The sequence below is a fragment of the Agelaius tricolor genome, unplaced genomic scaffold (assembly GCF_023055355.1).
Source record: "Agelaius tricolor isolate 1412-34295 unplaced genomic scaffold, bAgeTri1.0.p SCAF_6, whole genome shotgun sequence".
NCBI lineage: Eukaryota > Metazoa > Chordata > Aves > Passeriformes > Icteridae > Agelaius > Agelaius tricolor.
In genome coordinates this window covers 14,068,174-14,095,500 of record NW_027269266.1, presented here as the reverse complement: position 1 = coordinate 14,095,500, position 27,327 = coordinate 14,068,174, and the positions used below count along the sequence as shown (strand labels likewise).

The 27,327-nt window shown below is 39.8% G+C and overlaps 1 protein-coding gene and 1 non-coding gene across 3 annotated transcripts; one reads left to right on the top strand and one right to left on the bottom strand.

The window, feature by feature from the left end:
* The first annotated feature begins 7,523 nt into the window (after positions 1-7,523).
* Positions 7,524-22,030, top strand: RAB18 (RAB18, member RAS oncogene family). Of its 2 annotated transcripts, XM_071428764.1 has the most exons (7): positions 7,524-7,680; positions 10,348-10,403; positions 15,542-15,603; positions 17,409-17,481; positions 18,985-19,103; positions 19,184-19,250; positions 20,772-22,030. In XM_071428764.1, exons 1-7 carry the CDS (start codon positions 7,613-7,615, stop codon positions 20,948-20,950), a joined length of 624 nt encoding a protein of 207 aa, XP_071284865.1. In that variant the 5' UTR covers positions 7,524-7,612; the 3' UTR covers positions 20,951-22,030. The 2 variants fall into 2 exon arrangements, with proteins under 2 accessions (XP_071284865.1, XP_071284866.1); XM_071428765.1 differs by lacking the exons at positions 17,409-17,481; positions 18,985-19,103.
* Positions 22,031-26,104: 4,074 nt separating this feature from the next.
* On the bottom strand, positions 26,105-26,178 carry TRNAN-GUU (transfer RNA asparagine (anticodon GUU)). The gene has a single exon. It is a non-coding gene; the product is annotated as a tRNA-Asn (tRNA).
* Positions 26,179-27,327: the final 1,149 nt, after the last annotated feature.

Genomic DNA, 27,327 nt, shown 5'->3' with positions numbered 1-27,327 from the left:
TTAGGAGTGTGCAAGGGACTGTCTGACCAAGATGACTGCAGGGACAATGAAGTGAAGAACTTCTCAGCAATGTGGAGAGGACAAGAAACTCAAATAATAATGAAAACTTCTGTTAGCTCTAAAATATAATGTCTGAACATGGTCCTAGGAATAAAGGTTTGGATTTAAAAAAATAATTTCTTCACTTGTTGGGAATTACTGGTTTAGATCACTTAAAGAATGGACATCAAAGGAATTAGAAAAAGCAGGTTTAATGTAAGTTTAATGAAAACACAGCTTCATGGACTTCAGTTGCAAGGTTCAGCCTTGAACCTTGAACTAGAACAGGGCTAGAACATACAAAGGAAAATTAGATTATAATCAATTTAGAATTGTTTACATGGAGACCAGAGATACAAAAGGATAAAGGAGACCTTCCCACTGAATCATGAGGTTTAGCAGGGACCCCTTGCTTCCTAAACTCCTGATGCAGTCTAAGTACAGCTAGGTCCAATCTTACTCTCAGATTGGGTAAGTGGTTTATGTTTAAAGGCTTTAGCAGCACTTAATCAAGGATTAATTGAATGTTTACCAAGTGACTCAGTAGGATTTACTACAACCACAACAGCGACTTTAATTCAGATCTGAGATGGCAATATTCATACTATACTTGCTATAGGATTTAAATCAATTCACACACATATGCACCCAGGCAGAAAAATATATACACATAACTATATAAGGATATACCTGTTAAAAATTCCTTTTGAAATACTCACATCAAACGCATTGTTCTTTCTCAATGGGCAAGGGTTGAGTCTTGAGGAGCGGTTGGGAGTATCAGCCCAGGATCTGTCCTTGGCTTTCAGTGGCAGTCCTCTGAGTTTCATAAATGTGAGAGTTGGTGAGCTCAGAGATGTGTCCCACTCCAAGGGAGATGCTGGTGGCAGGCCACTGTGCTTCAGGAAAGCTCAAAGGTGTCCCCTAGAACCACTGTTTATAGGCTGCCCAAAAACATTTACTTTACTTATCAGTAAATTTCCATCCTGGCCTCCATAGAGGTCAATAATGACTGTAATATTCAAAAGTCCAGTCACAATGGTACCATTCCACTCAGGCTACAAATTGGGTACAAATTGGAATGACCCAAGGATATCATGGGGTGATGGATTATCTCTTTTTCCCCACTGTGGTCAGGCAACAGAAGTACCTGGTATGATCAGTGCTATCCCAGCCTTAGCCCTGTAAGAGTTCCTGCTGCAGTGAATGGACACTTCTCACAACTCATTATACAAAATCTGAGGCCTAATGAGAATTCCTGAGATCACTGAGTGGCCCCAAGGAGGGAGAAAGAGAATGCACCACCACATCTCTAAACAGATAGCTTAGCACAAGAGGAAGTATAACTATTGATATTGGCCTGGATGATGGGAACAGAATCATAGAATCATAAAATGTCCTGAGTTGGAAGGGACCCACAGCTGAAATGTAACTATGAAAAAGTCTTAGAATAACACTTGTATTCAGTAGTCATGCAGAGAGAATTAACAGAGGAAAATCCTGCATCCAAAAAAACCCTTAAAAAACTCCAATGAAGAGCACTTTAAAGATGACTAAAGGGTAGAATGGAGGTTAAATGCAGGTTATATTAAGGATACCATACTTGAAGTTCAGAGTATCTGTAAGCCACCTGTCAGTGGCAGTTTTTTAATTATTGAAAAGACCAATATGAGTAAAGAGCAAGATAAAGGAGAGTTTTGAATCCCTCATGGCATTTCTTGTGGCTGTTTAGCCTGGAGAACAGATAGCTCACAGTGAATCTTGTCAATATGGATTGACACCTGATGGGAGTGGAGTAAAGAAGATAGAGCCAGACCCCCCTCAGCAGTATCCAAGTGGCAATGAGCACAAATTAAAATGCAATAAATTCTCTCCTTCTCTTTTAAAAATATCATGAAAGTGCATTTGTGATGAAGAGCACTGACCTGTCTGTTACCACCTCAGAATGACTGGGAGTTCAGGAGTTCAAGCAGACAAATTCTGTTTAAAATGTAGGAGTAAAAGGACAGGAATAAATAGGCAAAGGAAGGATTTAGGAAACATTATAATGTACAGATCTACAAAAATGTTAGCTCAGGGCTAATTGGTAACCATTAAAACAAACAGAGTGTTAGAAAATATTAAAAAACTCTCATAGAGTAAACCAGAAACATCTTGCTTTCAGCCCTGAGGGTAGTAATATTTTCTGTACTTTCTCTAGTTTAGTCTTCTCATCTGAAAAATGATACATCAGGAAAGTAACTGTACAGCAAAGTGCAAAGATGATAATTAAAGTTTTAATGGCTTCCATATGAGGAACAATTAAACGGATCATGATTCTTCTGGCTAAAAAATTAGAACTATGGGAGGGTATGTGGAGGTCTACAAAATCATGTGTGGTATAGACTAAGCAAATAGACAGTTGCTCACAGTTGGGCCTAATCTGAGAAGGGAAATCAAATGAAGGCAACAGGCTGAAAGAATAAAACAAAAATAAAAATTTTTATGTAGTTAATTTGTGCAACTCTGCCACAGGAGGCTCTATATGTTCTTTTGGGTTAAAAATACCTGGATGAGAAATTACCTTCTATGAAGAGAAATCTGCTATTCTTTATGAGAAATACAGCTATTATATCTGAAGACACCATCACAACGGGCTCAAAAAGGCCTGGGTCACAAGCTGCTTCAGTCTGCAGTAACATTCTTGGCAAGTGCTATTTCATGCTTGTCCTGTCTGTATGCTGTTGCCTAAGCAAAGCTACTATCACTGGTGACAGATGGACTTTGCTCTGATAAACCTGATAAAACTGTTGCCATAGTAGGCCCTGATTTGCACCCATATGAATTTACATTTCTGTGTGCATTTCTTTCAACGATCATTGCAGATTTAATACAAATTGGTTTTTGCCTTACTTGGCAATCCCTGCCTTGACATTATGTCTCTGTCCTTTGCCCACCAGATTCTCTGATTTACCAGAATTGCTTCACACAGAGTTGTGCAAAGAGCAGGATACTGATGGCAGAGTTTAGTCACTCCACCCTGTCCCATTCTCACAGATAATCCTGCAGGCGTGTGGGATCTAATGCTGGATGAGGTATGTTATCCCTTCAGAGGGGATTATGGAGAAGATAGGCTCACAGCAGGGAAGGGGTTATTCCTTCCCTTCCCCCTTAACATTAACCATATTAAGTACTGAAAGCAACTGGAGAAGGAGAAATAAGTTCTTTATTAAATGCAAACTCCATTTCATGCTTCCCCCCCTGAAATGATAATTTGAAGTATACCCTCTTTGAAAGAGTTCTTTCAGAACAGCTGCTTTCTGAGAAGGAACCTGAGTTGTTTTGCTTGTGAGAAATACAGACCTTGCTTAAGCAGGAAGGTACTGCACATGGCTACTTTTTCTCCTTTAGCAGGTTTACTGTATTCATAAAATCCATCTTTAGCTGTCCTCCAGCACAGGAAATCCAAAGAAAATCCTAGAGTGGCTTTTGAAAAACTGAGGCACCAATGTGGAAATAGTAAGATTTGGACATGTACTAGTTGTTTTTATTTCATTAAGACTGAGAGAAAACACTTCCATCAACTTGGTCTGTCAGATAATCTCTGATTTCCAGTCGAGGCGATTGATTTGTTCACAGATGACACCAAGCTGGGTGGGAGTGTTGCTGTGGTGGAGGGCAGGACATCGTGTTGGGAGATCTGGAGATCATGTCACAGGTTGTGACATAGCCTCAAGCTGTGCCAGGGAATGTTTAGGTTGGACACAATGAGAAATTTCTTCACAGAAAGGGTTGTTAAACACTGGAATGGGCTGCCCAGGGAGGTGGTGGAGTCCCAGTCCCTGAAGGCGTTTAAGGAAAACTGGATGTAGCACTCCGTGCCATGGTCTACTTGATGAGGTGGTGATCACTCAAAGGTTGGACTCACTGATCTCAAAGGTCTTTTCCACTGTAAGCAATCCTGTGATCTGAGTGGTAAATATATTATCTATTGTGCTCCACTGGAAACAACCACACTTGCTATGAAAAAAGATGAATTCGTAGCACTCACAGTTCAGTATGCTCATGAAGTGCACATGAAGAGCAACTGTGGGAAAACTCTAGCATCCAAACTTTGTTGTTCTTACTGTGTCCTTTGAAATCTGTTGTCTCACCTTTTTCATTGTTGGTGCAGTAGATGATAGATTTACTTCAAACAGCAAAGCTGTTTTCTTATTGTGTGAAGTGTAATCAATGTTTTGTAAGGAATCTAACATTTCTAACCAGTAATCTACTCTCTCGTTGTTTACGATTGCAATGGTTGCTTTAGAGACATTTAAAAATTGTATTTAGGTCTTCTAGTACTGAAGGCTGTCCTTGGTATAAGGTTCATTACACAATGCAGAAAGATAAAATGTTGGTTTTAAGATTACTGCTTGCATTACTTGGGATTAAATGATTAGCCAATTTATCTGAACAAAATTTTATGTAAGTAGGAGGTGGCTAGCCTTTGTCATCATTTTCCAGCAGAGAAGTAAGATGCGGTGTCTCAAAGTTACACCTTGTATCTAGCAAAATAAAACTGCAAAGCATGCAATCAAGTTTTTTATATTATTTTCAGCAATCACAATATTCTAGCACAAAATCAGCAATCTACTCATGGTCATTATGCAAGTCTCAGTTAATGATCTTCAGAATATATATTGGTTTCCTCTGAAAAATACTGGCATATCATTCTCATATACAACCATGGCTCTTTGAGTGGCTGAAATAATATTTTTCCTCTTGTTCTTCCCCAAATAGCTGATTTCTGTCACAGCCCCAGTGCTTTTTTAAACTGTGTTGACTATAAGCAGTGTATTTTAATTGCTCAGAGCTAATGTGCTTATAGCCTTAAATCCCCCTTACTGTTCACAGAAACAAGCAGACACTGAGAAGATCAACAGATGGGAGTGCTCAGCTCTGGCTGCTGTTGAAAGGGGGGAAAGAGAAAGATAATTATGTAGTTTCTTCAAAAAAATAGGCTGAATTCTTTAGAAAAGGAGTGGCCAGACATAGCAGAGTCATTTACATTGCAGTGTGGTCTCAAGAGGAATTCTGCCCAGAGTTCTGGGACTGCTGCAGCACTTTCACTCCTTGCTTTTATTCATTGAATGTGAATCATATAGATGTGCTGAGTCTGTTTAAGGATGTCACACAGAGAAGGAACCTCCCTTAATATGACACTTATAGTGCCAGTTTTACAAACCTTGCAAATTACTTCATGAAGCAGCAAAAAAGAATGAGCGTGTGTATGTGTGTCATCTCTGCTGGGTGGGACTGGTGAGTTTAGCAATCATGCTTGTTTCACTGTGAATCATAACTCCTGACTCACTGCCACAATAACATATGGGTCAGCCTCACAAAGTGGAAATGGGACAGCAGGATTAGTCTTTGCAGCAGTAGATTGCTATCAACTTCTCTCTGAAGTGGTTGAGCTTCTCAGCTTCTGCTGCACATTGTGCATGACTGGCCTGTGAAAATCTTTGACACTGTCAATGAATTAAGGACTTTGTCACCTCGAGAGGTGCATGCTCCTGAGACTTGTGTGTACCTAGACAGTCTAAACAGAACCTATACTTCAAGACCTGTTTTCACTTGTGATGGCACAGAGAGACAGGAGGACAGCCATGTAGTTAAGGGGACACTCTCTCATCATGAATTTGAGAGCTCATGCTAAACAAAGCAGTGCTGGCAGCTTAGCTCCCTTGACCCATTGCTGTTTCTGCAGTCTTCTAATAGCAAATATCATTATCCCCACATTGAAGCTGTGGAAGTAAGGCGGATAGTTCAAGTGAATTTACCAAAGGTTCCCAGGTGTCTTTCAGACCCAGAATGAGACTGAGGGAGCTCTTTGTTGTTTATTCCAGGTTGTCTCTCATGGTAATGGCTGATTATTACTGACACACTCGTCTCTGTTGCCAAGGTTACCCTGCAGCTGGTTCAGCAGGAACAAACTGGATGGAGCTCCTGCTCACCCATACTTGCTCCCAGCGCCTGCATAAGGGCACTGCACCATGCAACTGCTCTACAGTCCCTTGAGGGGACATAAAATGCAACGGTCCTTTCATTACTGATCCCAGCCCTGAGGGAGTGACTATAAATAGCTTCCCATCTGTTTTCATGGCCAAAGATATAGCCAAGTCTGTAATACAGTGGGCAGGGAATTTTAATGGTGAGAGTGCACGATATCATCGTCAAGATGTCCTTTCTCTGTCACATCCCTGAAGTAATCAAAAGCTCAGGAACACTGATTGCATACATTTGCACTAGCTGAGATGGACTGACATTTCTCTAGTCTGAGCCCTGTCACACCTTCAACAAATTTTAGATTATTCATTACAAAGAGGCACAGCGCTGTTGTAAACACAGCCAGCCGTTTGCACATCTAATTATAGAATATGTTTCCATAGTTTAATAGGATAATTACTGTTATTGTACTCATCCTGGGAGTTATTTTTCTGAGCTAAAAGAGTCAGGATACCAGATCCTGAAAGTGGAAGAAGCCAGGCAACAGAGAGGTTTACCAGAAAAACACAAGAGAATGGTTTCTGTGTTGACCCTGGAACTTAGGTGAAGGCAAATGCTCAGCAGAGGAGCTGTGTCCTCTGCAGCCATCATCCCGACAGAAACCACGACGGCCTCACGAGTGCACCTGCCTTGTGCAAACTGCTGACATGGCCTGATTGCTTCCTTTGGAGTGACTGGTTGTGTGACTGATTAATGTGATTATGGAGGAGCCTGAACTTGTTTATATTTGATGGAATCAGTCTCTGGCCTGCCCAGAGGCTGCCCAGCAGGGCCAAGGACTACAGCACAGGTTGAGGAATCTCACATCTGACATGTACGCTGTTAATTTTAGAAGAGTTGCACTTCTTTACACATGGCCTGAGGTAGGTTTCAAGCCATAATAGCAGGTTAGCTGAATTGGTTATAAAGAGCCTTTCTCATAGGAATCGGGAAGAAAACCAACCAAACAACATTCTTGGCTTTTAAGGGAGAATGTAAGATGCTGGTAGAAAAGCATGTGGTGTCACGTACCAGCTGGCCCTAGTGCCGGTTTGTCCCCAAAGGAGCCACGTTTTGGTGGCAGGCCCGGACCAGCTGCTCCCCGCAGGAGGTGGCAGCTGGCCCCGCTCCCGCACCGGGCTCTGGCCGCCCGTCTTCGTGCGGCCGACTGCCACCTCGCCAACCACACCGCAGCACTGAATGCCACGTCCAATCCTTCCTTAAACACCTCCAGGGGCAGGGACTCCACCACGTCCCCGAGCAGCCCATTCCAATGTCTAACCACTCGCTGCCATTTTATTTGGTCACTTTTCTCCCCACGGCCCCGGATTCTGACACCGTCAGCAGCTGCAAACCCCGCCGGGTCCCCTCGCTCCCCTCAGGTCACGGCCCGGCCGCGCAGCTCCCCCCACCGCAGGCCCCGCGCATGCGCTCATCGCCCGGCCCGGCCCGGCCCGGCCCGCCCGCTGTAAACAAACCGCGGGCGGCCCCGCGCAGGCGCAGCGCTGCCGCCGCAGCTGCGCACGGAGCGTCGGGCGGTCGGGGCCGGTCCGGGGGCGCTGCCGGGATGGACGAGGACGTGCTGACCACCCTCAAGATCCTCATCATCGGCGAGAGCGGCGTCGGCAAGTCCAGGTGAGGGGGCGCCCGCCAGCCAGCCTTCCACAGCCTTTCCTGGCCGCCGGCCGGCTCCGGCCTAGGCCTCTGGTCGGACAATGCCGTCTGGGCGCGGCCTGCGCCCCGCAGGGCCGGGCCCGCGGGGGGAGCTCCCTTCCCGGCCAGCTCTCCGGCGGGCGAGAGGTTCCCCCCACTTCCTCTTCCTCCTCCTCTTCTTCTTCATCTTCCTCCTCCTCCTCCGCGCTCCCGCAGCCGCCGGCCCCGAGCTGGTGTCTGCCAGGCTCAGGTGCCCGCAGATGAAGCGGGGCTTCTGGCGGGCTGCCCAGGTCACCGGGCCGCCCTGTGCCCGGGGCAGCGTTGCGTGGTGCGGAGATGGGTGCCTTTGTACAGCTCCGCAGCGCTTTGGGGTTAACGTCTAGTCCATAATACAGATATGCAGAGTCACAGGTGACCCAGCTTTGGGTGTGTGAGGGGGAGCACGGGGACGCAGCAAAGTAGTTGTAACACAGGTTTTTTTTGCTACCTATAGACTTTATCGAAAACATTGAGGTTGATTTCTTCCTCCCTGCTGTATTCATGGCTTTGGCTAAGCTGTAGATACCAATCTTAAGGAGCTGAAATTTTATTTTTGTGTGTGTGGGGTTTTTTTGGTTTTTTTTTTTTTGTTTTTTTGGTTTTTTGTTTTTTTTTTTTTGATAGTAATATAGTTCTTATTAAACGGTGTAGGATATAAATGCAGGAGGACGTCTGGGAATGTACCACACCGATAATTTTATATTTGATGTTTTTGCGGCAATAATATATGTCCCCTGCCGTTACCCCAAATTACAGACAAGTTGCTAATTAGGGGAAAAAAGGCGCCCGTATTTGTTAAAAGTCTGTCAGTTGCTTGTTTGAGTTAGCTACTGAATTGATAATTAGTACAGCAGGCCCCTGGTGACAGACATGACCTGAGCAAATTTCTTTTAGTTGATGTCACCTCACATATGAGTGGCCACATGGAAGAATTTTTCCTGGGGCAGATAAAACACAGGGGTTTTACATACCTATTTATATACACGTTTCTTTACATCAGAAAGCTTGCTAAAAGGAATTATGTGGAGGAAGTAAAAATGCCATTAAATTATAACAGTGGAGTTGTTCAGGTACAGGAACTTAATATAGAATTATTCTTAAATTTATGTCTCTTACCTATTGGTTGACTAGGAAAGGTCAGCTGCTAAGCAGGTATTAGCAAGGTGGAGTAAGTGGTTGGAGTCCTGACTTCTGAACAAATGCTGTCTTAAACATGGTCCCTGTGAGAGTGCTATGCTTTGTAGAAGATAATAGCTACCTATGAAAAGAAGGTAGAAGTTGGTTGGGCTAGGCTTGCCAGACTGGTGAAATGATGGTTTTATTCTAGTAGCAGTATAAAGGTTCCATAATTTCTCTGTTCTGAATGAAACTAGTATTGGTTGTAACTAAAAATAACTGCTCTTAAATAGCATCCTTATAGAACTATCTGTGAAATCTAAAAACCTGTGTGCTGTGATTTAAAAAAAATTATTATTATTTTAATTATTCTTTGGTAAGTAAAGCTACCATTTACTTTTGGGGTTCTGGAGTAAGGAGAGAAAAAAACGTTAGTCTTAGTGATTAGTGATTAACTTGGAGTTTTCACTCATCCTCATTGAAATAAAGGAATTTCAGTGGTCACTGTTTTTGTCAATGCAGGACTGTGTCCAAATGCTAAAAAGCACTTGAATTCTAAATTCACACGCAAAAAAAGGAGAAAAGAACAAGGTGGTGGGGAAGACCAAAGAGTAAATAAGGCTTTGTTTTGTTTCTCCATCCTGGAAATGAGTAGAAGTCATGGTTGTAGCAAACAGCTGCCTGCCACATGCACTTGCCACAGATGCGTAAAACTGTTGATTTTAGGAACTGCACGCTCAGAATCTTTGTCTCTCACAAAAATATTTACATTTGACACTGGTGGCATTATGGGCACTCCTTTAAGGGACCCTGCATTGCTATGGTGTGATGTACTGTTTAATCTTAGTTGTAACTTTTTCTATTGGTAGCAAACACATTCATCAGGATAGGGGAAATGTGTACATGAGTTGTTAATACAAAGAAATACAAAATCATAAAATGTTGGGGAGCTATTTCTACTCTTCAGCTTGTGTGTCTTTATTTCTCATGGGTGTTGTCCTTGCTGTTCCCCTGTGTCCCCAGTTCAAGGAATTATTTCTGTGATGAAAAGCTGACTTGGAATTTATTTCTCAAGCTTACAGAAATACTGTGTGAAGCAATATTGAAACAAAACAAAAAATACTACTTTTGTACTAAATTCTTGGAGAAGAAAAATAGAATAAGGTTGAAGTAAAATGCTTTGCAAAGCAAATCACTTGACTGTTCAGGCAACTGATTTGACAACTTGCATGCTACTTTTTTTCAAAGAGACATTCTTGGTAGTGCATGCAGAGATAAGGGCTCAGGTAGCAGAGCGTGTCTGCTCTATTCTTTACATGTTCTTTTCTTTTTTCCATATATTCTCTTCTAAAAAAAAAACCTAAAAACCTCAGATGTGAGTTTATTTAGCTATGTGATCTTGCTGTTCCTTTCAGACTCGTAATTTATAGCTTTCAGTAAGGTATGGATATGCTGCAATAATAGTATCTCCTTTTTTTCTTTTTTCCCTATCAGCCTTCTGCTGCGGTTCACAGATGATACATTTGACCCAGAACTTGCAGCAACAATTGGTAAGTATGTGCTGATACTACCTTAGAAAAACTGATAACATTTTCAGTGTAAAACTGTGGTTTGTTCAGACTTGTCTGAACAGTTCTCTTAGAACTACTACTCTCCTACTGATTTATCTATGCAAAATAGCTGTCAGGTTTTTGGCTAATAATATTGCTGTCCAGGCCTTGTGTCTCTGTAATATGATACTTGCTAGCTATCTTCACACTCTGTAGCAGGTAGTGTTAACTCTTCCAACTTCTGACAATACTAGAGTGCCCTGGGCTCTGCGTGGCATCTGCTTTTCCTCTGTAGAGAGGAAATTACAATGTGGCTTTTTTTTCTTCTGCTTAGCAATCAGTTCCTTGGCAGACTCCTGAGAAAAGTAGAAGAGAGCCAAGAATCTAGAGCTGCTGGGGAAAAAGGCAGTGACGTGTCATTGCTGTGCTGCTATTATACCTACCAGCATGGGTCAGTTGTTCTGGGGGAGGGTGACCCAGAATGCAGGATACACTAAGTGGATTGGTTCTCAAAGGAAGCCAAATGGAACTTTGAAGAGTATGATGCAACTCTGTGCCAAAGTAATAACTGAAATTACGGAAAATAGAGATACTTTTTCACACCATCATTTCAGTTGCATTCTTTACTTTCTCTGTAGGAAGATTTCTGTCTAAGAGCTTATATAGCATTTTTTCTTTTGAGTTCAGCTGTTGGTAAGCAAAACCAGCTCTATCTAATTTATTAAGAATTAAATAAATTGAACTTTTTTTTTTTTTCATTAACATTAAGAAGATTCAGGAGTACTATTTCATATAAAGCACTGAGAAGCCAAGGGGAGGAATGTGGCCTATTTTTGTTCATTCCATTGCTTATAAAAAATGAAGTTGTGCAAGTAGCCCCACCTCAGCTCATGAGGGAGGATAGCATGGAAGGAAACAGGAATGAAATAGATCAGGTGGTGAAAATGGCAATCTTGGATTCTAATCTAACAGTTTTGGCACTGTATATCCTTGATATGCCAACCATGCGAGCCAGGCAGTTAGTGCAGAATAGCTACTTCAGCTTTCATGATGTTTTGGATACCAAAAGAGTAGCTCAGTCTCTGAGTGGGGATCTTTATTGTTTGGGGTTTTTTTGTTTGTTTTTAATGGTGGAGCTTCTTTTTTTTTTTTTTTTTCCATTCTGCTGTTTGTATCTGTGTCAAAAACTGGCATCGTTTGAGAAACTAAGGAAATGTTTCCTGAAGTAATTCTTCTTCGAGTTTGTAAACATGCACAACAGCATGTGTGGTAGCTAATCACTGATTGTTAAATAGTAACAATTCAAGGTTTGTTGCTGGCAGGTCCTACTCTGCTCTATTTCTGGCGTGGAAAAGGAGGAAGAGTACTCAATGTAAACATTACTTCAGATAGAGTTTGAGTTCTGAAACAAATATACTAATCTGGAATGAATGTGATCATTTGGCAGGGTAAGTCAGTTTCTAGAGACTGAGCAAATGCCCCGTTAGGCCCAACCAGGTGACGTTTGAGGTAGTGCTGTGCAGTAGAGCTACTGTGACCCCAGCTGTGCAAGTCCTACAGCATGGTGTGAGGGGCTCTCCTAGGGGATAGCAGATTGATTTTTTTGTCAGCTTAACTGGAAAAGGACAGAATCTAGGTTCTTATTTGTTTTCTTGTTTTTCTTTTTAAACTACTATCCAGTGCCACTGCCATTTTTCTGGTAAATGTATTTCTAAGAAGCAAAATGTCAGCTTTAAATTCAGGGCATGATTTGTTGTTCATATAGATAAAGCAGTTGGAGTGAGTTCCTAGAGGTAACTATTCTGCTGCATGAAGACAGACCCTAGATGCCAATTTCAGGTACTTACAACATGGTGAAATGTCAAAACACTTTGTGAGTCTTGGCTTGGAGTTCTTTCTTGTGCTAATTAAACATACTATTTTGTTTTGAGAGTTGGGGGACAGAAGGACAGAAGAGGTTTTAAAGCCTTTCCTGTTGAAACTGAAGAATATGGTGCTTTTTCAAAATGAATGGACTATAAATAATGTCTTCTTTCAATGTCATCTGTGTACTGACTGCTGAACTGGCTAATGTGACTATATATTTTTTTTAATTTGGATTAGAAAGTGAGGAGAACTTTGGTTGGTTTGGTTTTCTTTAAGATAAGAACTGCACGCAAACCCACAGTACTGAGGAAAGCCTTGACAGCAGTACAACTGGTCCCCTGTGATGACCTGTTGAGACATCTTAACCTTCATAGACTGCACAGACCTATTGAGTGCAATTTAAAAGAAACCTTAAATGATTGTTTCATGTGGCTTATTCTTCAGAACTTAGTAAAAATCCTGTGATATTCTTCGAAGAATAAGCTGCTTCTGGCAAATACTTCTGCTTTAGTCGCTTCAATTGGATTAAACATGTTGTATTTAACCTGGCAGATTACCTGTCCTTGTATTCTCTTGAGAATGAGGCTGGCTTGTTTGTTGGGTTTCATCACATGGGTCTTACCAGACTACTTGTACCCCAGTATTTTCTGTTGGCCTTACTGATCATGCTTGTCCTTACTTGCTTTTTCTTTGTAAGAGAGATTCTAGATAAGTGTTCAGTGCAATCTGTATTTTGCAAATGAAGTGATGTATTGAGATCTTATGTCTCTTAACTTTTTAGCTTTCTTTGTATTTGGAGTCTCCAAACTCCTAAGCTGTCCAACTTGTCACTTACCTACAACACAAATACTATACTGTAGCTAATTGTGTACTTCTATAAACACAGCATAGCATTACTGGCCTGAATGTGAGAGCAGTATCAGTGTCAGAGCTGCTTCTTACAGATTGTAAGTCTGTAGTATGTTAGTGTGTAGTGCAAGGCAGGAGGTGTTAACACACAGGAGTACACTCTAGTAGTGCTGTCTTGTTTCTGGCTGCCTTCCAAGGCATGGTGGAAGGCACTGTCAGCTTTCTGCTGTCAAGGCAGACACATCACTCTGGCAAGGTCAGAACTGATACCTGTCACACAAACATGTCTGTATTTCACTGTTGGTTTTAGGAAATAGAAGCATTCTGTTTGTTCAATTCAACAAGATTTTCTTGAACCTTGATTTTTTTATATTTGTCTTTCCTTATAGCAGATAGGCAACCAAAAACGTCTGTATTTAAAAGCTTTCTTTTTGTTAATTGGCTTTTATATGTGTTGAGCTCCTTTGTTTGTTAGAAATCTATTTGACTTGCCTCAATCACTTTAAAGGGTGGATTTTGGTGTGTTATTAGTCCATTTTCATACTTTCGTTTTTCAACAGTCAATTTAATGCATGGGGTTTAGTCACTATTTTAGTTTTCTATTTTACTTGCATTGGTCTTGCAAGATTCAAAGTGAATTTTAAACCAGCAGGAAGGCTAACATAAAGGTGTATATAGCCATTTCCATTAAATGAAAATTGCTGAACTGTGCAGGCCCAAGATACAGAATCTGTTTACTGAATGGAAGGAGAATAGTGTGGCTTCAAAATACATAAAATATGTTTGTCTTAAGGAAGAAATTTTCTTTCTTGAAAATATTATGATGTCTTTTGTCATGTTAAGTATCCAATAGACTTGTAATATCTGCAGTTACAGGTTTTGGTGCCAGACTAATGGATAAAAGAATGCACTGTGAACTGTTGGACTTGCTGACCTAACTGCAGATGGGGATTTTTGGAGTTCAGGGGAAGAAACATGCAATTACAGTGGAAGAAAGAGATTCTGTTAGTCTGAAAGTTACTGCTGAGTGCTGAAAAGAGGACAGAACAGAATGTTCTCTAGGATTAAATTGAGTCAAATTGCTAGCATAGCAATGTTCTGTGAAATAGGTAACATTCTAAGAACTGGTGTTTAAAATAAAGTTTATAACGACTGTTCTTTTCTGTGAACCTAACTGTAGAACAATGTACCATTCTACTGAGCATTGTATTACTGCTAAGGTAGGGACTAAGAGTACTAGTAACTGAAAAAAACTTAAGTTCTGTTCAGTTACTACAAAAGTAGGTGTACTTTGGGAAAACTTTGCTTGAAAGAGAGCATGGGCTTCTTCCAGTGCAGAATGTTGTCTGAAAAACACCTGACACTTCAGGGAACACTTCAATGAGCTGAAGCTGTGAAACAGTGGAATCAAAATTGTTTTTGCCTTTTTTGAAACAAAGCTCTTTTAAAATTCAGTGAAATGGATGTTTTCATCTGCTTATAATATGCAGTTTCTTAATCATCCTATATATATTTGTGGCTTTAAGTTGAATTTGTTTTGGCAGCTGTTTGTATTTGTTTGTAATCTGCATGAATTTGGGAATGTAAGTGCAGTGCACTCATCCCGAGGCCCTAATCATTTTGTATCAGAATGGTTAAATCTTTTTCTGGTAGGGAGTCTGATTATTGACATTGTAATTCCAAGTACAGAAAGGTTGCTGTTGCACTTGAAAGTTGTTCTTGTAGAAGTATCAACTTTCCATACTGCTACTTCATTTTAGAGCTGCTGCCTGGTGAGAAGTGAAAGTCACTCCAAAATACTTAAAACGTATTTCTAGGTAGTTACTTGCTATTAGTAACTAAGGGTTAAATTAAAGCATAATGCATCATAACTCTGATGAGCTCTCAAACAGATGCGTGTCACTATATCCTTTAAATTTGCAGTCACTAACATGTTGTTCTCCTTGGCCTGAGTTTTGTGCATCTTGTCCTTGAGCAATTGATAGGCTGCTAGTTCCTGGGGTGGAGGATACGTGAAGGGGAAAGAATTGTTGGAGTAGGTGACTGACCAGCAGAACCATTATCTTGTTTGTTTGGAAAGTGTTTGTGAGTACTGAATAGAAAGTTAATCCATTTGAATTCTAAACTTGAAAATTTGTCCTGGAATACGTGTTTTAATACAAGAGATACAGTATTTGACTTCCATAAAATATTTTGAGTCAATGGCTTAAAAGGCCTTTCGGCTTTTGCAAGAGCATGTCAGCAAGAAAACCTTACATTTTGAGCAAGGTTCATAAGTTGGTAATGGAACTTACTCTTCCTGCTTGTGTCAAAACTTGGGGGTTTTTTTGAGTTTGATTTTATTTCTTCCTATTTCTCTTTATTGTCTTATTCAAAAATAGCTGTAATATGTTTGAAGAACGAAAATGTTTTTCTTTCTCTAGGTGTGGACTTCAAGGTGAAAACTATTTCAGTTGATGGAAACAAAGCTAAACTGGCAATATGGGTGAGTCTCTCCTAAGTTCTTCATGTGTTGCTTTGCTTTAGGAATAGCTAGGGTTTCTATAATGTATAGTTTGTACAGAATCCCTTTTTATTAGCATGAAGGTGATTTGGAGAAGTGGGAGGTTAATACTGCAGCATTCAGAAGTTGCAGTGAACTGTGGGATGACTGGCTGAGGGGGTAGTTCTCCTGGCTGTGAGCTTCTGCACTACTAATTGCAGATCTGGTTGGGAAAGAAGTAGAGAAAAGGATGAACTAAATGGTATTAAATCAGTAGAAGGGTGCACTTCTTTACTAAATTTTGCCTATAACACTGAAGTTGTGTATTAATAGATTAAGAATTACAGTTGCGTGCTCATCTGTTACCTCTTTAGACATGTTTTTTGTCTAAACTTCATAGCCATCATATAAAGACTTTTATAGGTTTAACATCAGAATTATTTGTAGCAGATGCATTTCAAAGAGAGAGGGGCAGTGTTTGTAATTGTAGCTTTAGTGGGTTCAACTTCTGCTCTAGTTGAAAGTAGAGCTTCCATTACAACAAGCAAAGATAAAATACTTTCAAGCTTTTAAAAAATATTCCTCCTTTCGTAAACCAGCCTCCACGCTTATGTGACTTGAAGCACATTTTTAAATAGTCAGACCCAGTTGTGTCTTCTTGCACCAAGCAAGATTAAAACTTTGTTTCTCATATAAGTAAGATATCAGACCTTTGTTTCCTTGGGAAGTAGTAGTAGAACATGAAATGTGTATTGCAGTGTTTCTGTAGTTTGGAGGGTACTTCATACCTCACTAACAAATGGGACTTATGTCTTAGTTACAGTAGTACTTATCAGTGAAATAAATGGGTTGGACAAGGAAAATAAATGCAATAGCTTGAAAAAAAATAAAGAATGCATACAGGAGGAAAACCAGACTGACAGCAAAACAAGGAATGATAAGTTAGGGGTTTTTTTCTTTCATTTTGGTAAATAGAAAGAAATAATCCTGAGGTAAACTGGAAAAGAAAAGCTTGTGAAAGTGCATCATGACACAAAACCAGTTTTGGATGTGTGACGTTTACTGAGTGGCTTGTAGAATGTTGAAGTCTACTTTGCTTATCCAGGTTGTTTCTCAGGGAATCCACAGTGTTTCATGTGTCACTTCTAACCTGGGTAAATTAATAAAATTGTTTAAATATTCTGTGCATAAAGCCTTCAATGAGTGTGCACTATAACTTAATCTCTGACGAGAAAACAGCATTCTAATTCTGGTCAGTTTTGTTGGTGTTTTTTTTTTTTCCCCAGAGCTATTGACCTTTTAATTTTAGGATGTAAACTCAACTTGGCTTAAAACCAGAGAAACCTCTGACTTATTCCTGCTTCTGCTGTGTTATAGCATGTTAGTCCATTTACCCAGATACTCAGTCAAATTTAATTGGACCAAGTGATTGAAGTGAAGGAACTGGTTTTGTTGTCATGGGCTGTGACATGTTAGAAAATGTTAGTACTGCAGCTATGCTGCTTTCTTGCTGGTTGCTGCAATACTAGCTGCAGATCAAATGCCTTTGCAGAAATGGCCATCTTACAGTTATATAATCCAGTTACATATTGCATCTAGTAGTTCAAAGGTGCTTCCTGGGACAGGCTACATCAAATCTTAAAGTTAATCTGTAGTAAAACAGCAGGGGATGGAATAAACTCAGCTAATCTGCTAGTGGAATATAGTTTAAATCTTACTGTGTATGTTCATCAGAAGTAGAATACCTGAAAGCTAAATTGCATTCTGCTCAAATTCTGAATAATGGAACTTTTTGAACGGCTTATTAGGATACTGCAGGTCAGGAGCGGTTCAGAACATTAACCCCCAGTTACTACAGAGGTGCACAAGGTGTTATCCTAGGTAAGTATATCTTTGCATGCTAGTTCAAATGTTTGTGGTTTTCTCATGCACTGGAGTTACACAAACTCATATAGCCTTTATATAGTATCTAAGTGATATTTAAAATCTTTATATCTGTGTTGAACAACTCATATAAAAACATCTTGGTGTCTCGGCTTCTTTCTCATGTAGTCAATCTGACCAGCTTGAGAACCTCTGATTTTTGCATGAGAATAAAAGCTACTCCTATCTGAAAGGATAGCTTGGAACTTTTGTCCTTGTGCTGTCACAAATTTGTCTTTTATTTATTGCGTTTTGCCCGTGCTTACTAAGTGCAGAGTAAAAAAAATTCTCCTCAGTGTAGTCTCTCTGGATCAGTATGATACAGCTTTTTCTTCTCCCTGTTGTTTTTTTCCTAATGAAATTAATAATATAAACCATGTGGAATCTGACTGAGGTTTTTTGGTATTTGTTTCCCAACTGATGGAATGTTACACAGTCAGAATCACTTAGAAAAGACCAGCTGGACATGTAGAATGCACCAATCTGTGTTTGAGAAACCCAGGCAAAACCCATAATTTTAGCTTCATGGTCAAGTCTCATTTGTACTTTTATTTTTTGGTGTATGGAAGCATGTTTGCTAGGCACTGAGCTCTGAAGTTCTCCACTGATAGGAGTGAGGAGCTGACTAAAGCAAGGGCAGCGATGTACATTTAATATTCTTGAAGTTGCTTCTGACTTTAGAGAATCTTGCTAAGCTATTGTGTCTAGTAAAATTGTTTAATGTGGAATAACATCTATCATGTGACCTCCTGGTAGGTTTCCCAAGTTGTGAGTTGCATTGTCTTCCTGGTATAGGAGGGTGCTGTCAAAACATGTTGTATCAAGTCACTTAATTGCACTGAACCTGCCACTTACTGTTGAAAGCTGTAAAAAAGCACTGTTTGGGAGTGCTTGTTTGGGAGATAGAAGGTTGCTGTTTGAGAGATTTGCAGTACCCTTTCATTCAGTATCTCCTGACTATTTCTTTGTTACCCTGTCTTCCAAAAAATAAGGTTGTTCATGCAAGCCAAGTTACAGATTTGATTGAAAGAAGCTGTTTGTGCCTATCTGCACATGGGATGTGAAAACAAAGGGAAAAAACCCACTTTCATAGTTTCAGTACTGAAGGTTGTGCCATTCTGTTTGCATAGCTGTTGTGTAGTGATTTTAGGTATCCGACATGAGGGATCAGCTGGTGTAGAATTCCTTGGAGAATTATAGTCTCTAGTCTGTAAGCTAGGATATATCAAGGAATATTAGTCTGAGAACTGTAGGTAGCTGAAGCTTGGAGTTGTTCTGCATCAATGATTTGAGCTGTTAGATGTCCTTCTTTCTTTCCAGTTCTTCATACAGAAGGTAAATTTGAATCCTTAGAACTCCTTCAGTTTTCTGATTCAAAAAGCCATCATTTTTGCTACTTTTGTAATGTAAGTTGTAATTCTTGGAAAAATATTGTGAAATAATATCACTAATATCTTTCAGTTTATGATGTCACAAGAAGAGATACTTTTGTCAAGCTGGATAACTGGTTAAATGAATTGGAAACTTACTGCACAAGGAATGACATAGTGCAAATGTTAGTTGGAAACAAGATTGATAAGGTAAACCAAATTCAACTGCAGTAAGTAATCTGCTGGTGTATTTTGTTAATAAGGAATATTAATACTTTGTTTTATTACAGGAAAACCGTGAAGTTGACAGAAATGAAGGCCTCAAATTTGCAAGAAAACATTCCATGTTGTTCATAGGTATGCTATAGATACTTGCAGAGATCTTTCTTGATTTTTGTTACATAAGGAAAAGTACCATTCTGTAGGATTGAGAGTCTTTATATGTACAGTCCAGTTAATGATATTTCTCACCTGTGCTGGGCACAAAGATAATGGGTGTTCCTGTTTTTTAAAATTGTGCCTGTCCAGATACCTGTTCTAGCTGTGGATGATTATCTAGAAATTCATAAGGATGAAGGGCAAAGTACAGGTGCTCCATAGCGTGATGAAACCTGTTTTGGGTTTGGAGTTTTGTCTGATTTCTTTCCCCAGCTTACTTGCTAAATTAATAACAGAAGCAAAATGAAAGAGGGAAAACTGGTGCTAGTGACCAGCCTTCAGTATAGCAAAATGGCTGGCACCTGAGAGAAATCTGTATTAGAACTGGGATGTTAAAACACATAGGTATATAATTAACTTATGAATGGTGGGTGGGATTGAATAATGACATAATTATGAATGGAGCAAATATATTAGTCTCATCTTGCTGCAAAATGAAATGGGTCTTGTAGGCAAAGCCATGTAATGATAAATTAAAAAATGCGTGTTGAAGTGACTGTTTATGCATATGTTTATTATGTGTTTCACCAGAGGATCAGAAGGGATTATTTTACAGGATTATTCCAGTAGCAAAGCAGTTCATTGATATGTACTCATTCATTCTTGTACTCAGACTTAAGTCTTCAGTCAGAGATGAAGAATGTAATTTTGTTTAGTGTCCTGCTGTGTTTCTTTTTAGCCACAGCGTCAGATGCGGAAATAAAAGCTCAAAGTTGAGGCACAATCTATTAAGTGTATGGGAGATGAAAACAGAAATGAAAATTAGACTATAAGTGTGCATATATGTGTGTATGTATATATATATGCATGCTACATATGCTAAGTATCTGCATGGCTGCATAGATGAACAGGGCAAGGCCTTGTGGGGCTTGAACAATTTCTAATAGTGTCTGTTGTTCTCATAACATAACCTGTGGGCAGATTTCTTAGTTTTGGTTAAAGTAAGGATCCTAAGTGAAATTACCTAGAATTCTGCAAATTGCAAAAGGAATGAGATGTGTTATTGCTTTTATCAGATGAGTTTTATCATGGAGACTGACCCAGAATCCTGCAGTATGGATCCTTGATTCATATGGTCTGTGGTACTGCAATTGTGATTAATGTACAGAACTGAAATACAGAACAGCAAACAGGTTTTTCAGACAAGAATCCAATTTTTTCTTACTGGAGTGCTTTCCACAGGAAAATAAAGCTAAGCTGTAGCTGTCTCTGTATGTTCTGGTGAAGTTTGACTTGAAAGCTCTTCTATTAAAAATATTTTGAGATGCCACCTGTGTGGTGACAAATCCCCATAGCTGCCAATTTTGACACCACTATGTTTTTAGGAATAGGCTGTAGAAGTTTTAAGTCTGTTGTAAGTTGAAACTTAACCGAAAGAGAAATACTAAACAAGTTACCAGAAGTTATGCTAACTCTTGACTTTTTGTGTCCCTTCTCCAGAGGCAAGTGCAAAAACATGTGATGGTGTGCAGTGTGCCTTTGAAGAACTTGTTGAAAAAATCATTCAGACTCCTGGACTGTGGGAAAGTGAAAGCCAAAACAGAGGTGTAAAGTTATCAAACAAGGAAGAAGGATATGGAGGAGGAGGAGCATGTGGTGGATATTGTTCTATGTTATAAACTTTGGGAAGCTTATTCTTTGCATATTTAAACAGATAGTTACATCTTTCTGTACATAAAGTCATTAAATGCTATTTTTAGGGACCTTGCAGTTTGCACATATTTGTTTTGTATCATGGCAGTGAACACTTGTAGAAAAAATGTTCTGCAGCTTTCCCAGTCTGAAAATGTTATGGTAAGCATGCCCAATTTGCAATCTTCAGGTTTTTATAAGTAGCATTAATAATGTGCAAGAACAAATGCACTAAAAATTTTACAACTGTATACATTAATTGTGTAACTATTCTAAACAAATCCATCTAACAAATACTGCATTGTCTGCTCTTTGTCTTATTTTTAAATTCTGTTGAAATTATAGAACTATATAGTGTGCACAGATCTTGGAAACAGTATGAGCTATAAATGTTACATTTCATCTCTTCCAGTAAATGCTTTTTTAAGGTAATAAAAGCAGCAGGATTATACAGTTCTTAGACAAATCTGCTAAAATTTTGTCTTTCAGCAGTGCAGTCTAAAACACAAATTGGCACAGGCCCTAGTTGGCATCAGCACTTTCTTGAAGAGATGCTTTGAAAGCTTCTTTTGCAAAGCTGGGAGACGCCATGTTTTCCTTTTAATCATCACTTCAGTTGATGGCTTAACTGGAGTTTTAATCCTGTGATATTTATATACTAAATTTGTGGTACTCTTGCACTCTAGGTTTTTATGATGGTCTACTCTAGACTTGCTGCAGAAAGTCTTCATTATTGGCAAGGGGTCTGAGTGATGTCATTGTTCATTCTTTGTGAATCATTTTACCACACTTCAGTATGGATTCCTAATTTTCTGAAATGTTTGTAATATAAGTTTATCTCAACTGTAGCTCACTGTGACTGTGAGATCTCTTATCACGTCTGCTTTGTGCAGCTACTTATTCAGAAATAAAACTGTCACAGACACTAAATGGGAAGCTATAGGGCTTCTTGATCTCTGTTTGAAAAAATACTATTGCAATGAGTATTCACTTGAATTTACTGTATCAAAGCCAATGGTTTGTTTCAGAAGACTTGTATAGACTTAAATAAATTTTTTTCCACAGTATTCAACTTTTTTAACCTCTTTCTATTGCAGAGTTCTATATTTTCTAGCACATATGGTTAAACAAGGTCATTTAGTACGTACAAATTATTTCTAAAGGACAAGACAAAGATGCTGTGCAGGATTTTTAAATAATCACTACAATGCAGTCAGTAAATGAGTTATTAGGCAGTTTCTTGTAAATATAGTGAATGACAGCATCTTTTATTACTGCAAGGTTTTGTCTAAATGTCAGCATACATGATCTGTGTTTTGCAGCAGGTCTTGGCTGCAAAATATCTGTTAAAATACATTTTCTTCTTTACATGGAAACTTTGTTTTCTATTCTGTTTTATACTTGATAGAAAACTACCAAAATTTGAAGGCTTAACCATGCTAGTTGTTTTTTCTAAATATTGTATCTAGTATTGTTAATGTAGTAGGATAATTTAAATATGTAAATGTAATTAATATTAAATATGCATAAACATTATATTAAAATCTTAGATTTGTATTACTGTTGCATGCAGAGTATGTGGGCTGAGCAAATCGTGTTTGTTAGTATTGAGGTCAAAGGATTTTGGCTTTTGTAGCCTCACAGTAAAGTTGTAGGTGAATTAAAACTGAACAATTTAATTTTGTCAGCAGTAGTTGGCAAGTATCATAATGCTGGCAGATGCTTGTAATTTATTTCCATATTTGTTTCCCCCCAAGTTTGGGTGCATCCCTCTGCTTAGAAGAGACTTAATTTCTGGTTTCTCACAGAAGGTCCTTTTATCACAGGACCTGGATTCATCTTTTATTCTGCCTTGCCAGATCTGACAGCTTTTGTCAGAGGGAGGGAATGGCAGGGTGCTCTGAATAGTGGGTATTGTTCTGTGAAAGAATTAAGTCATTTTTTCCTTACTGCACAGCAAAATATTTCTGGGAGAGAAGTATTCTGAAACAGCATAATTAGTGAGACTGAAAGCAGTTAGAGGGGTGGTTTTCTTTAAGTAGATGTTTTCTAATTGACTTGCAACTAGCTTTTCTGTCTTCATCTTTTAAGCATGTTTAGTTCTGTCTCTGAGGAATGTTTTTCCTAGGGTGTCACTTCTTTTCATAATTTCTCTGTCAAGAAGTTCTACACTGGAAGGCTGGGTTCTTGCACTTCCAGTATTTGTTAAAGAAAATTTAGCAACAGTTACTGTGCTACATTTTTTTATTCTTTCTCTTGCCTTTTTTTTTTTTTTTTTAATGAGGATGTGGGTTGTGGAGCTGCCATCTTTCAAATAAATCTGTTCCCATGCTTCCCAAGTTTTTCCCCCTTTGTAGGTCAGGTTATCTCTAAGTGTACATCCACTGTTGTAGTTGTAATACGAGTGTATCTGAAACTACTATAAGCTGTACCACATCCAAATTAATGTGGGCCTGTTTGTGGAATAGTGGATCTATTGCATCCAGAGAAGTGTGTGCAGGAGATCCTTCAGCCTATCTCAGTAGGCAGCAGAGGGATAATGGAGAGAGCTGTTTGCTCTTCATCAAGTAATGAGAATGAGTCCATGTCCATGGCAGGGTGTTTTATACACTAAAGCACTAAACCACAATGAGGTAACTAAAATCTTCTGTGATTGCGAAAGGCAGTTAAAATTAAAGCTGCTTCCAGGTCATATACTCTAGTCAATAAATTGCTGATTAGCAGTTTAGTGCTCAGGCCTGGCATGTGTTTTTTGTAGGCTTTATCCTAGCCTGGAAGAATATGGCACAGCACTTGCATCTTCTTAAATTTACACTTCAGAATACTGCTAAGTGTTGTTATGATTTTGTCTTGTATTTCTTCTGCTGCTGTTTTAAAAAGGGAGGTGGGGCAGGCTTCTGATGGAGGTTTCAAGATGCTGGGATTTTTATTGCTAGTGGGGCTTTTGTCCAAACTACAGCATCACTTTTCCTTTCTTCTGCTGCAATAATGAGATCAACAGCTGGCTCAAAGTAAGTCTTAACTAAATGAAAATGAGAGTTTGGTGCGTCCCCAGACAATAACAGTGACTGCCTCATCAGCCATGGCAGAACTTCAGGGCACAGTGGTCTTGCTGTTGTGTACCACAGTGATAAGTGCTCTGTATGATTCCTTCCTAGTTCCCTTGTTTGCCAGTAACCTGATATATAGTGAGCTACAATAACCCCTCTAATTTTGCCCTGTAGTTTGATACAGTAATTTTATGTTTTGAGGCCTAACTGATAAATTTTTTTCAAATACTTATAATACTTGGGCAGCCTGTGTTGTGATTAACACAAGTTACTGCTCTTTGGCTATTGGGGGATCGTTGCAAGTGGTCCTGATGCTGCATCCATCCTGTCCAAAGCCCCTGCAGTAGGTTTGTGTCTTGCTGTCCTTCTGCATGCCTTACTGATGCCTTAGTAATGCCTTATTGATGAAAGTATCATTGAGCAACATTAGCATGAGCAGGACTTTTTCATGTTGCCAGACAAATCACTACATACATTTCAGACCTAGTTGAGCCTTGAAGGGCAAAATATAAAGTGTTTTTCCTGGCCACTGTCCAGTGGTGGGAGAAAAAAAGAGAGAAGCTCTCCATTAAAACTTCCAAGTTTTTTTTTTGGTTTCTACACCCTTTGTTTTTGAGTACCTGTGGCACCTTAATTAAAAATTTATGAGGTGTTATATGGGCAAAGAACTGTGAAGATGTGGTTTCAAACTACTGTATGCATATGTTCTGTGATTGATTTAATGCAATGGAAGTTTTGTCCTTATCCTTGTGCCTGAGTAACATCTGGTCCTTTCTGTTAGAGTGAAAATGGTCACAGTGAGTAAATCTTTCTTTTTCTCATGCTCCCCGTTTCTGTAACATCTATGCACATTTTATGTACAATGATAGCAAAATTCCCAGTCAACATCTAGAGTTTCTGGGCTCTAGTTCTTTATTTTAGAAGCTTAAAACAACCTCAGAAAAGTGTTAATATAGAAGTGTCAAATCATGATTGGAAGGAAACCCTTCTAGTGTTTTCTGTGTATCATCAGCTCTGGATTTACTAGCATCTGGTAATGTCTGCTTGGATCCTTTTGACAGGAGTGCTTGGTTCCCAGTTCTTAGTGCTTGTCAGGCTGGACTTTGAGGAATGTGGCTGTCCAGATGTTGTTGACAGCACAGAACTTGTTCTTTAACAGTGATGAGAAGGTCCAGATGTAGCTACTTAGGATTAGGAGTGAAGCTGTGAACTGGGGTTCAGGGAAGAGCAGTAGCAGCCCCCAAACTGTGAAGACAGTTTTAGTAATGTGTAATACATTTTGTACACAAAACAGAAACTATTATAATGCATGGTATAGTAAGCATATTTAATATACCTGACACTATTAATGAAATTTAATAATATATAAGTGTGTATATATAAATGTATAAACTTTTTATATCAGGGATTATCTGTCATCTCTTTAGATGACAGCTTAAGACATAATTACTGCAAATTAGAAATTCAGCTTTAGACATAATTACTTTAGTTCAGAGTAGGTACAAGGAAGATAGATAGATGGATGCATGCATGCATGCTAAGCCTGTGGGCAGGTGTCATCCAGAAGAACAGGAGCAAGGATGCTTATGGAACCAACATGGAGGGAACCTGAGGGACTGGTGTTGTCAGGAGAGGTGTAGGTTGGATATTAGAAAAAGATTCTTCACCCAGAGTGTCGCTGGACACTGGAAGAGGCCCCCAGGGCAGTGGGCGCAGCACGAATCCAGATGGTGTTCAAGAAATGTATGGACAATACTCTGAGGTACATGGTGTAACTAACTCTTGGGGCTGGTTCCTGTGCAGGGCAGGAGTTGGACTTAGATGAACCTTTTGGGTGGCTTCCAACTCAGAATATCCTTTGAGATGTTGAACTTTCCCTGGAAAGGGACTTGGGGGGTTCTGGCAGACGCTGAGTGAACCCAAGCCAGCAAAGTGCCATTGTGACAGGTCCATTTCTGTGAAGCTGCTGTGCAGTGGGGTGGCCACAGCATATACTGATGCTTGTGGTTATTCCTTCCGTGGGCAGGACTTGGCACCTCCCCTTACTGGGCTTCATGAGATTCTTTTTGGCCCCTAAAAGGGAGCGTGCTCCGTCCCTGGGTGGGCTCGAACCACCAACCTTTCGGTTAACAGCCGAACGCGCTCTCCGATTGCGCCACAGAGACTGATGTGCTGTGCCCTCAGAGCAGCTGAATTCCTGACTGTGATCGGTGAGTGCTGCTGGTGGGGCCTGGGTGTGCTGAACAATGGCAGCAGTACTGCAGGCACACAACAAACCTGAAGGGCTATTGTGTCAGAATGCAGGGACAGGAAGCGCTGTTACCTCCTGTGGGGAGGGAAAGATGAGATTCTTTTGGAGTAGCTGTTCTTCGCTGCTTACCTCTCTCAGGAAAGGAGGTCTTGGGCTTGTGTCATGCCAGGCAATTTGTTAGTGGTTCCAAGTTAACAGCACTGTTTCTTCTGCTTTTTGTGCTTCTGGAAATTTAGCTTTAATGTCTTGAAAACCTATGGGGCTCATTAATTGTATGTTAATGCAATTAAAGCAAAACATGGGTATGCTTCAGAACATGGATGGTGAGATATCAAACTGACTACAGAAATCTCAGTGCATCCGGGAGCTGGGGCTTAGAGGTGAGAGAGCTGTTGGGCAGGTCTTAATGAACAGGGAAGATTTAATGGAGAAGTATGCATTTTTAAACTTCATACCTCAAAGAAACAAGGTGTTATCAATGCTAGTGGGCATATGTATTTTTTACTGTCACTCGTCAGCCAGGAAAAGGTGGAGCCTCCTGCTCTGTGTGCCCTTGTGTATTGCTGGAAACAAAAGGAGCTGAGATACATGACAGGAGCTGAGTTCTGTTCAGCTGGTGAATCTGTACCGGGTTTGTCTAGTTTTCTGCCAGAACAAAACAGGCTAGTACTCCAGCCTTTTTGTTGTTGTCCATTTGATGAAGGAAATACAGCAAAAAGTTGGCTTGAAAATGGTTTAATTGCTTTTGAAAATTAGGAAGCTTAATCTCTTCAAAGATTGTGCTTTGAAGGGCTGTGCTTTGGAGTGCTGCTGAAGCCATTGTTGGTGAAGTTCTGTCACTGAGCTGCAGAAGCTCAGTAGGAAAATGTGTAAACTGTAAAAGGGATTGGGCAACTTTCTCTTTGAGAGATAGGAACTGTTAGGTGTAGAAAAACATACTCTCAAATAGCAGCAGTAGATAGCCTTTCTTAGCAGGGAGCATGACAGCAAGCTGCTTCTTTCCCTTTGCCTTCCTTCTGGTATTTTAAGCTGTGCTGTAAGGCAGTCTACACCATGTGCCTCA